Source organism: Babylonia areolata, chromosome 22 (assembly GCF_041734735.1).
Source record: "Babylonia areolata isolate BAREFJ2019XMU chromosome 22, ASM4173473v1, whole genome shotgun sequence".
NCBI classification, from domain to species: domain Eukaryota; kingdom Metazoa; phylum Mollusca; class Gastropoda; order Neogastropoda; family Buccinidae; genus Babylonia; species Babylonia areolata.
The window spans coordinates 30,591,226-30,607,295 of record NC_134897.1 but is presented as its reverse complement, the minus strand read 5'-3'; the positions used below and the strand labels follow the sequence as shown (position 1 = coordinate 30,607,295).

General features: G+C 43.0%; 1 protein-coding gene across 5 annotated transcripts in view; it reads right to left on the bottom strand.

Moving 5' to 3' along the window:
- LOC143297331 (glutamate carboxypeptidase 2-like) overlaps window positions 1-16,070 on the bottom strand; it is a 62,822-nt gene that overhangs the window by 11,542 nt on the left and 35,210 nt on the right. For all 5 annotated transcript variants that reach the window (XR_013057254.1, XM_076609620.1, XM_076609621.1 and 2 more), the window contains 6 exons: window positions 15,526-15,657; window positions 14,534-14,622; window positions 6,940-7,033; window positions 5,228-5,358; window positions 3,149-3,273; window positions 227-317 (listed from right to left, as the gene is read on the bottom strand). Coding sequence is in view for 4 of the 5 variants with exons in the window: in XM_076609620.1 (XP_076465735.1) it covers window positions 227-317; window positions 3,149-3,273; window positions 5,228-5,358; window positions 6,940-7,033; window positions 14,534-14,622; window positions 15,526-15,657 (662 nt within the window). In the remaining variant the exon portion in view is untranslated. The remainder of the gene's footprint in view (window positions 1-226; window positions 318-3,148; window positions 3,274-5,227; window positions 5,359-6,939; window positions 7,034-14,533; window positions 14,623-15,525; window positions 15,658-16,070) is intronic.

Genomic DNA, 16,070 nt, shown 5'->3' with positions numbered 1-16,070 from the left:
TTTTCAAGTAAAAAAATTGCTTCGATTTAAGGACAAAAAGAGTTGTGTCCAGAAAAAAAAAAACTATTCTATTCACCAGTTCATCAAGCAAGAAGACTTATAAACTCATGCACCGTGCAACTGCAAATGCACACCCACACACAAACACATGTGCACGCACGCATGCATGCACGCACAGAGTCTGAAAAAATCTGAAAGGTCACCAATGCTAAGCATCACGACTCACCTTTTGATGATGTCGCCTTTCTTGGCATCCAGATTCTCCTGAAAGGCCTTTGTAGCTGCTGTAAAGTTTCTCACTGCAGAACTGAAAGCGTCTGCAACCAAACCAACCCCCTTTTTTTTATACTCCTATGCATGTATGCTTTATCATATTGGTGCTCCATATGTAATCAGACAACAGAATGTAGTAAACAGCGCAAGTCTGAAGGCATGTTAGGGTGTGTGAGTGTGAGTGCGTGCTTGTGCATGCCTGTATGTGTCTGCACTGTCGTTCAGACAGTGTACGCTTGAGCAGAGTAGAACTGAATGCTGATCTGAAGGCTTTAATGTGTGCGGATTTGATTTATAAAACGTGAACAGTTAGCACACTATCCTGAAGCTCATCCAAAAATTCATGGGCAGAACTCATGATTTTGGTGAGTTGAAGGGCAGCTAAAAATAGACTAGAACGTGACACTCCCGGGATCGTTAAAATCCGCAAATAAGCCGCATCATTGTATAAGCCGCAGAGGTTGAAGCTGGCGTAAAAAGTCGCGGCTTATAGACCAAACTTTACGGCACATTTATCCGTCACAAATGCTATATGGTCAAACATTCAGTGCATGGACAAGACACTTTCTCATGTTTTAAAAAAACCCAGTCAGCTGTGAATACAAAGCAAATAATTATAAGCAGGAAAGAAAATACATGAAAATTTTTTTACTCTAGAACCTTTGGAAATAAAAAACCCATTTGTAAACAGAACAGCAGAATAAAAATGGTACAACTGCTCTGGTTTCAACTTGGGGATTTGCCATTGATTCTGGTTACAAATGTGATATTTAAAGAAATGGAAACAGCTAACAGCAATGTAAATTCTGTAAAAGTCTAAAAAGACACAGCTAATCTCTACTGATGGCAATGTGAATATGTGCAAAGCTCTTGGAAAGAACTTAAAAAACAAAAAAAAAAAAAAACTTGCTATAAAAAATTAGGTCAAATGTACTTGAGATCTAACACTGAACCTCTTGGAAAATCTATGACAATAAAAAAAATTGTGTAACTGATGACAAACATTATTTTACTTGTTGCAAAATTCTACATTCATAAATCAAAATTGAGTAAAACTTTTAAGGAATTACATTAGAACAACACTACAAAAAAAACTCACAAAAAAAGTTTAGAACATTCCCTATTAATTGACAGAAGAAAAACCGAGGCTTTATTATACAATGACATACCATAAGGCATAATCAGTCAGAAGCACAAAATAAAACATTGTCGTGTTGCAGTAACACATTACTGCCTGTGTTTCAGCCGGAATTCAGGCCCAATCCCACGACCATCAAAATGAAGACACAACTGGTGGTGTGTTCAGCACTTCACCAACCCCATGACCATGCCAGTTTACAGTGACAATGACAGTGACAGTGACGCTCAGACAATGACAACATGGGTTGAACATTGCTTACCAACATCAGCTGACTGGATCATCATGTTGTATATCTTTTTTTTTTTTTTTTTTTTTTTTGCTACCCCATCATCTGTACCATTTCAGTGGCATTACTCCCACACCGCTCATTTACATTCCCCCATACACGACCACACCCGGGTTCGTCTGTCACAGTTCCATCGTCAGCAGTCCGCAGGGAACCATCTATGTTAGGCTGCCAGGAGGCCACACACAAGAGAAGACCCTGTACTGCTGCTGAGTCACCTCGGTGGTGTTCAGTGGTGCCTGTTCTGATTCAACATACTTAGGACACCACCTACTAAGCCCCCTACTAACAACAATAATAGCTTAGTCACGGAGCCAAACTGAGTGAGCGTCCCTGCCAGAGCAGAGACCGCCACCACGTCCCTCAAACAACAGCCCCCCATGAATCTGCCGACACTGAAGACATTGACAGGACTCGCCCCAAGCACAGAAGTGGAGGGGTATCGAAACTGAGGTCACCATGAGAGCAGGGCATGAAAGGCCACAGACTCTGAGACTGTTTTGTTTATATTGATGATGAAGAAGGAGGAGGAGGATGACAATGACAATGTTGCTATGGAGGTCCATTTTGGTTTGGGACTGCGTGACAAGGCTGTACTCTACACTTCCTGTCATAATGATATCCAAGCATTAACCAGGCCTTGCAGTGTTGGTCAAGTAATTAGAGCAACACACCCAAAGACGCATCCTTGAAGTGGATGACACTCGACTGTGTGGTCCCAGTCTCCCCATTTAAGTCCACAGCACACTCAACTCTGGGTAGGAGATGGCCACGGGCCGAAAAACCCACCTCCGCTGGAATTCGAATCCACGTTCTCCCAGCCGTTTGTCCGCGACGCTAACCACTTCGCCACGGTGGCTGGTCATGTTGTATATCTTGGCTTGTGCACGTGTGTGAGAGTATATGTATGTGTGTGTGTGTGTATTGTATTATTATATTGTACCATATTATATTGTATTATTATATTACTCTTTTTTGTCACAACAGATTTCTCTGTGTGAAATCCGGGCTGCATTCACCAGGGAGAGCGTGTCGCTACACTGAGAGCACCACCCCCCCTTTTTTTTTTCCTGACTGCTAGCAGCCTGCATTTTTTTTCCCTCTTTTTTCTTTAACTTGTTTTCCTATCGAAGTGGATTTTCTACAGAATTTTGCCTGGGACAATCCTTTTGTTGCCATGGGTTCTTTTGCATGCGGTAAGTGCGTGCTGCACACGGGACCTCGGTTTATCGTCTCATCCGAACGAAATGTGTCCAAACCACCACTCAAGGTCTAGTGGAGGGGGAGAAAATACTGGTGACTGTGCCGGGATTCAAACCAGTGCACTCAGGTTCTCTCGCTTCCAAGGCGGACACATTACCTCTAGGCCATCACTCCACAAATGTGTATGTGTGTGTGTGTGTGTGTGTGGTTGTGCCCACAAGGGATGTTGGTGAAAGCCCCCTGACCTATGTTGACTTGGTGTTTCTCCCACACTTCCTGGAAGCTGTCCATCAGGGCCTGGAAAAAACTGCTGACAGCCTCTGAGTATCGCTCCACCTTGAACGGCAACAGGTCAGCGTTGGCCAGATCACTGTCAGAACACACACACACATGCAGGTATAATACACACACACATACACGCACTCGCGTGCGCACACATGCATACACAAACATGCACATATGCACACTCACACCATGCACGCATGCATGCACGCACAGCACGCATGTTCACACACACCCACATGCTGCTAACGTAAATAGCATATGGTTTTCACATTGAGTGGAAACATAATAGTCTTTCTACACATACAATATCTTTCTTTGAAAAAAAAATGTTTTGGATACATCTGTTTCATTTTTTTATTTTTTTTTTTTTTAAATGTCCATAGTATATTAATCTTTAAGTCCCTTAACCGAAAATGAGAAAATGACTACATTTTATCAATGCATAGAGTTGTTAGATAAGGTTTCTTCAGACTTCCTAAAAATGGGGTTGTCCTATGATGCCGTTTGATTTCCCAAATCAGCAAAACCAAACCACAACAACAATTATGTGAGGGCAACCCACCACCCCCCAACACCCTAACCCTCCAACAATACTGGAAAAGTAATGTTGGGGGAGGAGGGGGAGAGGAGGGGGGGGCGGAGACAAAAAGCGAAAAAAAAACAAATTCATGAACCTGGCTAGAGCCTACCGTCTGCATTGCCAACCCAAACCCTGTCCCCCACCACCACACCTGACATTCCCAAGCATCCCCCCTACCTCCAGCCACTACTGACCTCCAGAACTTCTTCTTCTTCTTCTGCGTTCGTGGGCTGCAACTCCCACGTTCACTCGTATGCACACGAGTGGGCTTTTACGTGTATGACTTTTTACCCCGCCATGTAGGCAGCCATACTCCGTTTTCGGGGGTGTGCATGCTGGGTATGTTCTTGTTTCCATAACCCACCGAACACTGACATGGATTACGGGATCTTTAACATGCGTATTTGATCTTCTGCTTGCATATACACATGAAGGAGGTTCAGGCACTAGCAGGTCTGCACATATGTTGACCTGGGAGATCGTAAAAATCTCCACCCTTCACCCACCAGGCGCCATCACCGTGATTCGAACCCAGGACCCTCAGATTGACAGTCCAACACTTTAACCACTTGGCTATTGCGCCCGTCAGAACAAGACAGAGGACTACACACAGTCACCTTGTTCATGCATCAGTGTGGTGGGGTGGGCGTGTGTCTGTTTCCGTTGTCAGTGTGTGTTGCTGAAGTGTTGTGCGGACAGGGGAGGGAGGACGAGTGCGGCTGATTTTTGGGGTGCTGTAGCTGGGTTTTTGCATTGTTTGGGTGTTGTGATGTATGCGACTGGTTTGAGAGATGTTTACATTGGGGTTTTTCAGTGTTTACTGCAGACAGTGAATTCAGCATGTGCGTTTGATGCCACGTCTCGTTATACTTGTCATCTTTGCTTCCTTAGTCAGATCGACCTGCATGTAATGATGGACGATATATATATGTGTATATATATATGTGTATATATATATATATATATATATATATATATATATATATATGCGCGTTTGTGTACATGTGTATCTATGCATGTGTGTATGTATCTATGCATGTGTGTGTATGTATATGTATATGTGTGTGTGTGTATGTGTGTGTGTGTGTGTGTGTGTGTGTGTGTATACATATATATATATGTGCACGTGTGTGTATACATATGTGTATCTATGCATGTGTGTGTGTGTGTGTGTGTGTGTGTGTAAACAACTTATCCCTTGAGGAAGGAACGTGATTGTTCAAAAAATTTTGAATATTTGACAGATTGATGTGTTTGTTTTTCTTTTATATATTCTTTTTTCTCTTTACATATCTCTCTCTCTCTCTCTCTCTCTATATATATATATATATATATATATATATTTCTTATCATTTAAAGAAAAAATTACTTCTTTTTCAATTCGAACTATTGTAATTGGAAAGTGCTTAGAGCAAAGTCATTTGATAAGGCACTATAGCACAAACGCATTGTTTACTACCTTGCTAAAATGGCCAGGAACTTGGTGATGCTGTCGGTGGCAGTGAAGCCCGGGTCAATGAAGGTTTCAAAGGCAAAGAAAGTCTCGTAACTTGAGTGGTACAGCGGGTAGGTCAATATCGGAATAGATATCTGCACAAAAAAGGAGAAAAAAAAAAAAAATTAATTTAAAGAAAAACAAAATCAATGTAGGAATATGATTTAAATGGTGAGGTAAATGAATAAAACTGTCATACACATAAAATGTTACATGGTCTGTCTGACTGTGAACGTCTGCGTGCCAGAAATCTTACTGAATGACACAGGAAACAAATGATGAGCGCCCAGTGGCAGCCATCAGTTGACTCTACCCAGGTAGGCAGCTTGTTATGCAAATGACTGTGTGTGTAAAGCGCTAAGAGCTTGGTCTCTGACTGAGGATAGGCGCTGTGTAAGTATCCATGTCATCATCATCATCATCATCATCATCGTCATCATCATCATCATCAAGTGGATCAAGAGCATTATACTTGGCCATTTAATACATGAACAGACTATTTCTTCTCTTCGTTTTATCTGTTAAAAAAAAAAGAACAAAGGAATAAAGAGTGTATCAACAAAATATGTAGCAATAGTAATGTACAAACACTGTGTGTGTTTGTGTGGGTTCATGCACTCACATATATGGTCACACATTTATTCTTCAGAATGAAAATTTTAGTTTCATTCGATCTAATCTATTTTGTTTGTTTGACATGGTCTCAATTTAAAAAAAAAAATCACAAATGGCATAGTTTTACATCAGATGCACCAAAACAATCATCTTATGTATCTGCCGTGGATACATTTGATCATCCAACAAGTCAGTCATTACTGCTTGTTTGTCTGTGTGTCTGTTGTGGTCAGCGACAATCAATATGCCCTGTGTCTGCTTTTTTGTGTGTGTGTTTTATTTATAACGTGAAGCTTGTGCCTAATTTCATGCAGATCCAAGCAGTCTGTCAGTACTCTTCAGGCAGGTACAAACTGCCTCATTTCAGGCTTCAGGTATACCCACACATACCCTGGCATTCTCAATCCCCTCCACCCCTGTCTCTCTCACACACACACACACACACACACACAGGTTTGCATATTCCTCAATTACCCTTCCCTCCACCTGTCCCCATCCATTCTCAAACCTCTCCCCCACCCTCTTGTTTTTTTCTTCCCCCTGCCTGATATCACTTTAAGTGGAAAAAGTTTAACTGAGGACAGCAACAACTATTACTACCAATACCACCATCATCTCTATTACACACACACATACCTCACCCACCCAATACCACCACCACCCCCACTATGTCTATTACACACACACATACCCCTCCTCCCCCCATCCACCAACACCATCTCTATTACACACACATACACCCCCCACCCCTCCACCACCACCACCTCCTCTATTACACACACATAACTCCCCCCCACACCCCCCAACCCCACCATCTCTATTATACACACACGTATACCCCCACCCCCCACCACCACTTCTTTTACACACACATACCTTCCTGCCCCACCACCCTCTATTACACACACACATACCCCCCAGCACCATCTCTATCACACACACACACACATACCTCCCCACCAACACCACCCAACCAGACACACACACACAACCACACCATACACACACACAAACACACCACACGCACACCACACACACACATACACACAAAACACTTTTACCCGATCAAAAGTCATCCTCATGTCGACACTGGAGACTCCAGCTCTCTGGTAGAAAGCAGCCATGTCACTGCCAGACCCCAGGGAGTTGGTCAGACTGTCCACACACCAACAACGTGCACTTACTTTCACTTTCTGACAGGTGCAACAACCGCCAGGTGAAGAGCTCAGTTTGAGATTAAAATGTCATATGTCACATTCTTCTAGGACAGGCGCAAAAGCCAAGTGGTTAAAGTGTTGGACTTTCAATGTGAGGGTCCCAACCTGTGTTCAAATCCTGGCCATGTGCCTGGTGGGTAAAGGGTGGAGATTTTTCCTATCCCCCAGGGCAACATATGTGCGGACCTGCAAGTTCTGAATCCCCCTTCGTGTGTGTGTACACATGTAGAAAAACAAGCATGCACATTAAAGATCCCATATCATACCATGTCAGCGTTAGGTGGGTTGTGGAAACAAGAACATATATGGCATGCATCCTCCTCATGAAAACGGAGTATGACTGCCTACACATAGCAGGATAAAAACGATCAGACAAAAGGCCAACTCGTTTACACAAGTGAACGTGGGAGCCCCAGCCCACTGACAAAGTAGTAGTTTCACTTTCTCAAGGAGGCATCACTGCGTTCAGACAAATCCATAAACACCACACCACACTTGCTAGGCAGACGCCTCAACAGCAGCTTAACCCAACATGATAGGCCTTGACAGCATGCGAGTATATATATATTTTGCCAGAGGACAACACCTAGGTTGCCATGGTGTTCTTTTTGTGTGTGTGTGCCAAGTGCATACTGTACATGGGACCTCAGTTTATCATCTCATCCTCACGACTAGAAGCTCAGTTTCATTTTCCCAGTCCAACTCAGGAGAAAGGGAGAGACTGGGATTCAAACCCAGACGCTCACAGACACTGTATTGGCAGGTAAGTGCCTTCACCACTCTCCCACCTTCCTCCCATGCTGTCAGCCTGCTTTAAATCAAATCCTGCTGCTTATAGACAGCCGACCGCAAAGGCACCGCTTTAGCCAGCTTCAGAAAACAAGGTTACCTCAGTTTGCCACACACAACAACAACAACAACAGTCTCCCTCTCTTTCCATTCTGCCTTGCTTTCCCCTCTGCCTATCATCATGAAATACTCAACAGATTTGTAGAATGATCTCCTGAATACCGCTATTGTTAATAACGGATAGAATGACAATGCCTAAGATTTGGTTTTTGGATTTATGAGTTTCTAAAACAGGCCTGCTGTAGTGTATATGAATCAATCCACTTGCTTTGACAGCTTGAGGAAATTGAAACTGTAACAGAATGCCTTGCATCTATAGACAGAGCTCAGTTTAAGATTAAAAACCAATATTTATTTTTTTCTAATATGCTCATAACAAAAATGACAATCACAGCTGTTCAGCGCTTGACGTTTAGTTCATCTGAGGAGCGAACTTGACCCTGCATTCAACTCAGGAGGGAAAAGCGCCGCCTAAAAATAACACGCTACCGCCGGAAGGGTTGGAGCTTTAACTTGGAAGAACTGAGAGCACAAAACGCTACGACTTCTCTTTCACGTTGCGCCTCCAGCCGTTATCAGCTGTTGGAAGGGAGAAAGACCAGTGTGCTGTTCCGCGCGATGGCAGCGGCCACAGGGAGAAAACAACACCTCTTCGTTAACTTTTGATAACACACTGCTTGTCAACGCAATCGCTTAATAAATAGTATGGTTTGAAAGAGCACAGTCTTAGCTTTAAAACGATAGGAAACTCAAATGTGAACATCCGATTATTTTTCTCAGGATAACTGTTTGAAAAAAGCAGGTATGCTTACCACCAGTTTGGTAACATGCATTTTGACACATTTTTAACACACTGAATCTAATCTCACATATTTCGCTCAACACAGACAATACATTCCATGCACAGCATTACACATCAGCATGCCTCTCACTTACCTGTGTTGATGGCTGGAAATTCTGAAGGAAGCTGTGGCGTGTTAAAGATCACAACTGTTTTGCAGCTTGTACAAGTACTCCACAGGCACACTGATTCAGTCATTCACGCACATTGAAGAAAACCACAGCCACGTGTATGGGGTGTGGATGGCAGTTTGTTCTGGCGGTTTGTAAGAAAAATTCCTGCTGGTTTGTGTGTGTGTGTGTGTGTGTGTGTGTGTGTGTGTTAAATCTAGAACTGTTAAAATGGTAGTCTTCATCACACAGTCATTGGCAGTAACCACTTTGTTATTCTGCCAGAAGTAAGGACTGACACAGGATTAAAAAGTACTTGCCATAAATTGCCTATCACGTGGTCAAGTGTGGAGCTGCAAGCAGGTTACTACTTTTCACTCTTCACCCCCAGCAAGCTGGAAGGGCTAGCTTGCCCTGACTCTACGTAAGGCAGAGCCTGGCCACACATGCACGAAAAAAAAATAGTGAGTTGGGAAAGGGATACAGAACTGGGGTGGTGGGAGGGGAGGGGAGAGGGATGGGGGTTCCAGATGTGAGAGAGGGGGCAGGGGTGGTGACGTAAAGAGAGAGAGAGATGAATGAGGTTGAAACAAACAAAAAAAGCAGAGAGAGAAATATATATATATATATATATATATATATAGAGAGAGAGAGAGAGAGAGAGAGAGAGAGAGAGAGAATGTTAAGTATTTAAGGTGAGGGAAAGAGTGGGAAATTTCGGTAAAGGAGGTAAAATGAGAGATATGAGAAAGGTGGGGTGAAAGTGGTGGGAGGGAAAAGACAGCTTGAGAGAGAGGCTTCCTTTGCACTTGGATGAATAGAAAAACAAAAAGTAAACAGGGATGCGAGCATGTAACTGACAGAAACCGGAAAGGGTGTAGGGGTAAGGGAGGGCAGACAGATAGGTGGAAGAGGTGGAGATGGAGGGTGGGAGAGCAGCAATTCAAAGGGATCAGTATTCTTTGGCGTTCTTTCGTTCATGTCACTTACACTTGTTTGGCCTTTGTTTCTGCTGTAGACTGCAGACGTGGAGACACTATTGTCATGTGTTCTTTTATCAATATCCTGAGCTTTTCAGCTGGGTTTTTGACACCTCTGACTCTGACTTTAAGTTCGTTGATGAAGGCATGCGTTTCTTCCCCTCCCTGCTCTCCAAATAATCCCAACCCCAGCTTGAATGCGTGTAGAAAATCTATGCAGTGAGCTTCTAACATGTGCTGTTTGGGTGTGATTCTGACCGGAGGGAAATGTTTTCTGTAAAATGCCATGTACTCTGAGATGTACCTGCTTGCCTCTGTGATGTCAGTGTCTGAGACAGGGAGTGTGTGAGAGATGGCCTTGTGCACTCGTGCATAGAGAAAGTTCAGCTCTTTGTGTTTTTCTGCCATGTCATGCGCTTTGTTGTGGAGATCCAGACTGTCTGTCAGCTGATATGTTTTTCTGACAATGCTGTGACAAATGTTCTCTGTAGTCTGCTCTTGTATGTATTTATTGCAGTGGTTGCCAACAAAACTTCTGCCATGGTATGCTTGTACAGTGATGTTGTTTTGTTTGAGAGCTTCATCTAAACCTGCAGAAACGGGACCTGAAAGGGGTGGTAGTTCTGTGAACTGTTGTGTTTTGTCTTCTATGCTGTCATACAGTAACCCTATCTTCTCCTCCAGTTCTGTCTTTCTTTCTGTGAAATGTGGTGTGTTTTCTTCAAGGAAGGCTAGTTGTGTTTCTGCATTCTGTTTTTCTCTTCTATCTTGTTCTAGTGATTTCAAACTACTGACATATTCACCAAACGCACTGTTCTCTTCAACTGCAGAATCTTCTGCAGCCAATGTCAAGGCGATTTGTTGGTCAAGGGCGTGACACTCTTGTTCCAAGAGTGTGTGGTGTTTTTTGACCACGCCCAGCATGATGTGCAGGTATGGAGGTGTGACCTGAGTGGGCTCTATGTCAAACAATGGCTGATGACAGACATTGTTGAAAGCACGGGCAAGTTTTTTATTTTCCCCTCGGTGTTTGAATTTTCTGCAGTCAGCCTTGATGTTGTTCAGCGTTCTTCTGGGAACTTGTGGCTGTGCAGCAGGGGCTTTCTGTATTTGTGGCTTTGATGCTGTACACCACAAACAGGGGTGGAAAGACTGGGCCCCAGAAATTCCGAAGACTTTCAGTAGGAAGTCGTAATCCCCAAACAGAAATAACCTAATGCACTTCCCTTTCCATGTCATTTTGCTGAGCTTGTCTAACTGATCTTTGTATGGCTGCAAAACTGTCTTGAGGTTTCTGTGCGAGTCAGAAGCATTGACAATCGCCAATAAAAAGGTGTTGTGCTTTGAATTTGGTGCCTTGACATTGGCTACCTGAAGCATGAACTTAAAACTACCTCCCCCATGGTCCCCTCCCACTTTCATGTAGATTTCATCCTCAGGGATGGCACCTTCATGCCAGTACAGTTGGCCTTCTTCTTCATACTGATCCAACAAAGAAAAAACGAATCCTGCTAAATCATCACCACCAACATAGCCTACAGGAACTGACTCTAATTTCCCTTCATTTTCCAAGTGTTTGTCTTCAATGCTGATCCCCCCACAGAAAAGGCTGTCCTGAAATTTCCTTTCCTTGTGTTCACTTTGAACACTAACACCTATTGACTTGAGGAAACGTCTGTGTTTTCTGAATTTGTTCCAGCTTAAACCTAACCTTGTACGCAGAGCTGAACCTTCTTTGCATGAAATAGATGGTGTTTTTATTCCAGCAGCACTGAGGAGTTTTTGTTTGATGATGTTTTTATTTCACTGCTTTGTTGTTTGAGTGAGTCGTCTGCTGAACTGCCTGAAACATCATGTCTAATTGTGTGAATAAGTTTTGCTCTTTTTCTACGAAGAGGTGATGTTGCTTGCAATGACGCTTTCCTGGGAACGACTATCTTTTTGAATACTAAAGGTTGGCCCTTTGTTTTACACCGCAGTGTTGTTTTGTCCCTTGACTCATCTACCAACATTTTTGTGAGGTGTATGTGATACTTAATCTCCTCTCACAAAAGTGGAAGCATTATGTCAGGCGCAGGTCTCAGTTTGTTTTTCTTAAGGGTGGGGGTTCTACACAACAGCTGTTTGAACGGAGATGTAGCTGTGTCAACAAATTTTGGTTCTTCCAAAGAAGTTTGTGATATGTCTGGATCTGTCTCGGTTTGTGTGATCTGATTTTCTGGTATGGGTAATGTGTTTATTATGTCAACTGCTTCATGCTCATGCTGTTTTCCTTTCACTTGGGTTGATGTGTGAATATCAACCACTGTTGGCCCCCAGTGGCTTTCTGTCATTGTGGTTGACATGTGTACATCAACAGCCACAGGCTCACATTGTTTCTCTGCCAGTATGTCTGTATGTGTATCAACCACAGCAGGCTCACACTGTTTTTGGATCACTGTGGTTGAAGTGTGCAGCAGAAACACTGATGTATCACACATTTCTTGTTCTAATTTTTGCTTTTTGGGTCTGCCACCTTTTCTCACAGGTCTGCCTCCCCTGCTCTGACGTTCAAACTGTGAACACACAGGACACTCACTGACTGACAAGTGAGAGTCATACACAACCCACAGTTTAGCAGCACTGTCTATTTGTGTTTTGGCATTTCTCAGTGATGTGGATGAGGGGATGTGTTTCATTGTCTTAATTCTGTTATGACACTTTGAACACAAGGTTCGAGAATGGGTGTCACTTTTATCAATGGCTAAATCAATGTCATGAAATGTTTTCAATTCCAGTGCCACCCTTGTACACATCACAGCATATGGGTCAGTTCTTCTCTTGGAGCGTTCTCCACAAATTCTACACAATGAATGTAACCGCTCAGTATGAAGTGCTTCTGAGTGTGATGGCTCCATACTATAATTCAAAAATACAGAGAAAAGAAAGGAAATGAAAGAAATGGCACAAAAAAGAATGAATGAAGGACAAAACTGAGAGAGCAGGAAAAAAGGAAAGAGGTAGAGAATATGTGTGCAAGACAGAGCAATAAGAGGAAAGAAACAAAGAAGTGCAAAAAGAAAGAAAATGTCAGAGAGGGGGGCGAGCAGAGAGATGAAAGAAAAAAAGAGTGAGAAAGAGAAAGAAGAAAACATAAATAAGAGATGAAACAGGAAGAATGGGTGATGAGAGAGATTAATGAAAGTAAGAAGGGCGTGGGAAGAGAAAGGGGTGGGGGTGAAGGGGTGAGAGAAACAGGAAGAACAAATGAAAGAAATAGGAAAGATAAACAGAAAGGATGACAGAGAGAGAGAGAGAGAGAGAGAGAGAGAGAGAGAGAGAGAGAGAGAGAATAAACAGAAACAAAGAACAACAGGAGATGGGAGGTGAAAAAGAAACAGTGAAATAAAATAAAATAAAAAAAAAGAAGAAAGAACGAGAGAATGAGATGGAAGAAAACAGGATGAAAGAAAGAAAGAAAGGGATGAAGGAGAGAAAGAGAAGGAAGGAAACAGCATGAAAGAAAGAGAGGGAAGAAAACAGAAAGAAAGAGAGGGGAGAAAGCAGCACTGACGAAAGAAAGAGAGAAGGAAACAGAACGAAAGAAAGGAAGGGATGAAGGAGAAGGAGAGAAAGAGAGGGAAGGAAACAGCACAAAAGAAAGGAAGGGATGAAGGAGAGAAAGAGAGGGAAAGAAACAGCATGAAAGAAAGACAGGGAAGAAAACAGAATGAAAGAAAGGAATGGAAGAAAGAAATGTGAGAACAGAATGTGAAGGAAAACCAAACTCACGGTACTTCTGCTATGAAAAAAACCACACCACCGCCAGTCACAATTGTCACCACAGTTCTCTCAAGTAAATGCTGCTATCTTAAAAAATATTTACCAGCCAAGGAAAGTACTACCACCATCAAAAAGATAAGTGTCCGCTCTTTCCAATGGTGCAAAACATTAATGCCGCAGAAATAGGAGTATGCTCACCAGCCCGCTCAAAAGAGGCGCGCAAATTGCCACCCTTTAATAGAAGACAAAGAAGGGTCAGTGACGGGTTAGCAGGCACAGCAGCTGGTACTTATCAGTGCAGTGTCTGGCACTATCAGGCCTGTTAGGGGGATCTCGCAGTCAGCTAAGTGTGTGGTTCTGCTTATAGCCTGGACAGCAGTGCAATGTCCACGTATTGTCTATGCATATACACCTATGATTACGTAACATATATGTACCCATACATACAGAAAAAAACAGTGTTTTCACACTTACATGTTATTTCAAGATTTTAACCTATTTCATTTCCTTTCACTCCATTTTGGGGTGTGGACATGCATGCATGGACATACATCATGTCAAAGAATTCATTTTCACGGACTCTTTCATTGCCAAGTTTCTGTGTGAAAGACACTCCTGAGCACCAAAGGTGCTCTCAGTTACAGGCTTCGGTTCACGTCAAAACACCACGATGGACTTGTTCACTTCAAGTTCAAACTAGGTCAGGGAGCAAAGGATAGTTCTATTGGCTGCAGCTGTCGTTCTTTGTTACAATGTGAAAAATGGTCTTATCAACATGACCCCTTGATGCTGACAGAAGTCGTCTATGGCAGTGCACAGTCTAGTCAACTGAAGTCAGAAGTCACCTATGGCGATGAATGAGTTAAACATCCCGTTCTCTCTATATCCGTACTCACTAAGGGCTGGGTGAGGAAGCGTTCCTCATGGGACGGGCCTTCCACAGGTCGTACAGAGTCGCCCCCACTGACACATCCGGACTGGGAGCCTGCAAAACACAAATCGCTCGTGAACTATTTACACCAGAAATAAAACAATATAGAGATGAACTACAACAAAATAAAATAAATCTTGAAAAAAAAGAAAAAAAAAAGGAAGAAAGCCAGTCTTTTCCCATAAAAGGTTCTGTGTTTTGTTTTGTTTCTTATTATTGATGATATATGTTTATGAGATAAACCTAAGATTTCAAACTAAAATTGAAAACAGCTACAGAATGAGAAAAAAGCATACATCTTGGTGCCAGCTACTACATGATCATGAACACATGGGCAAACTTCTCAACACAGAGACACCAGCTGTACTGTATTGTACTGCATCACTCTTTTCTGTATCTCCCCAGGGAGAGCGCGTCGCTACACTGAGAGCCCCACCCAATTCTTCTGTATTTTTTTTCCTGTCTGTAATTTCATTTGCTTTTTAACTGAAGTGAATTTTTCTACAGAATTTTGTAAGGGACAACCCTTTTGTTGCCGTGGGATTTTTTACTTGTGCTAAATGCATGCGGCACACAGGACCTCGGTTTATCGTCTCATCCGAATGACTAGTGTCCAGACCACCACTTGAGGTCTAGAGGAGGGGGAGGAAATACTGGTGACTGTGGGATTTGAACCAGTGCACTCAGATTCTCTTGCTGCCAAGGGGGACACGTTACCTCTAGGCCGTCACTTCACTGCCTGCACTATAACTGTCTCACTTATTCATCAACATCTGCTGACCTGGGAGATGGGGAAGGAAAAAAATGTCCACCCTTGACCCTGCATGTGCATCTGTGGATTCAAACCCACAACCCCTCCGTAAACATTTCCATTCTTTTTTAAGACACCAGAAGCCCATAGCACCAGGGTGAGGGCGAGAGGGAGAGGGAGAGCACAGGCTGGTAGTTCAATCCTACCTGCTTGGCGGCCTGGTAAACGGCGTCCTGCAACAGAGGGCTGGTGCCCAGGTCCAGGGTGTAGTTGGCAACAGCCGAAAAGTCCATGTTGAGGTAGGCCACACCTCTCTGCTGCAGCACCTTCAGGTGGTCCTGACACACACACGAGACACACACACAACACACACACACATTCAGCACACACACACACATTCAGCACACATGAGACACACACATAACACACACACACACATTCAGCACACACAACACACAAACACACACTTCATTGTCAACCACTTCTGTTTTAACTCACTCAGTACTGCCAGTTAGCTCCCCTGACTTCCCCACAGACGACCCATTTGTATGGGTAAGAAATAAAATCACAAAAAAAGAAAGAAAGTTAGAATTTATTAACTGAAAACTTCAAAAATGATCAGTAACATAACGAGTTAGTTGGGGACAAAACATAAACTTCCTTCTTACGCTGTCATACAGTGAAATGCTCAAAGCAGCCATATTTTTTGTTCAAAATTTGCACACACTGATGACTTGTAAACTAATCCAGG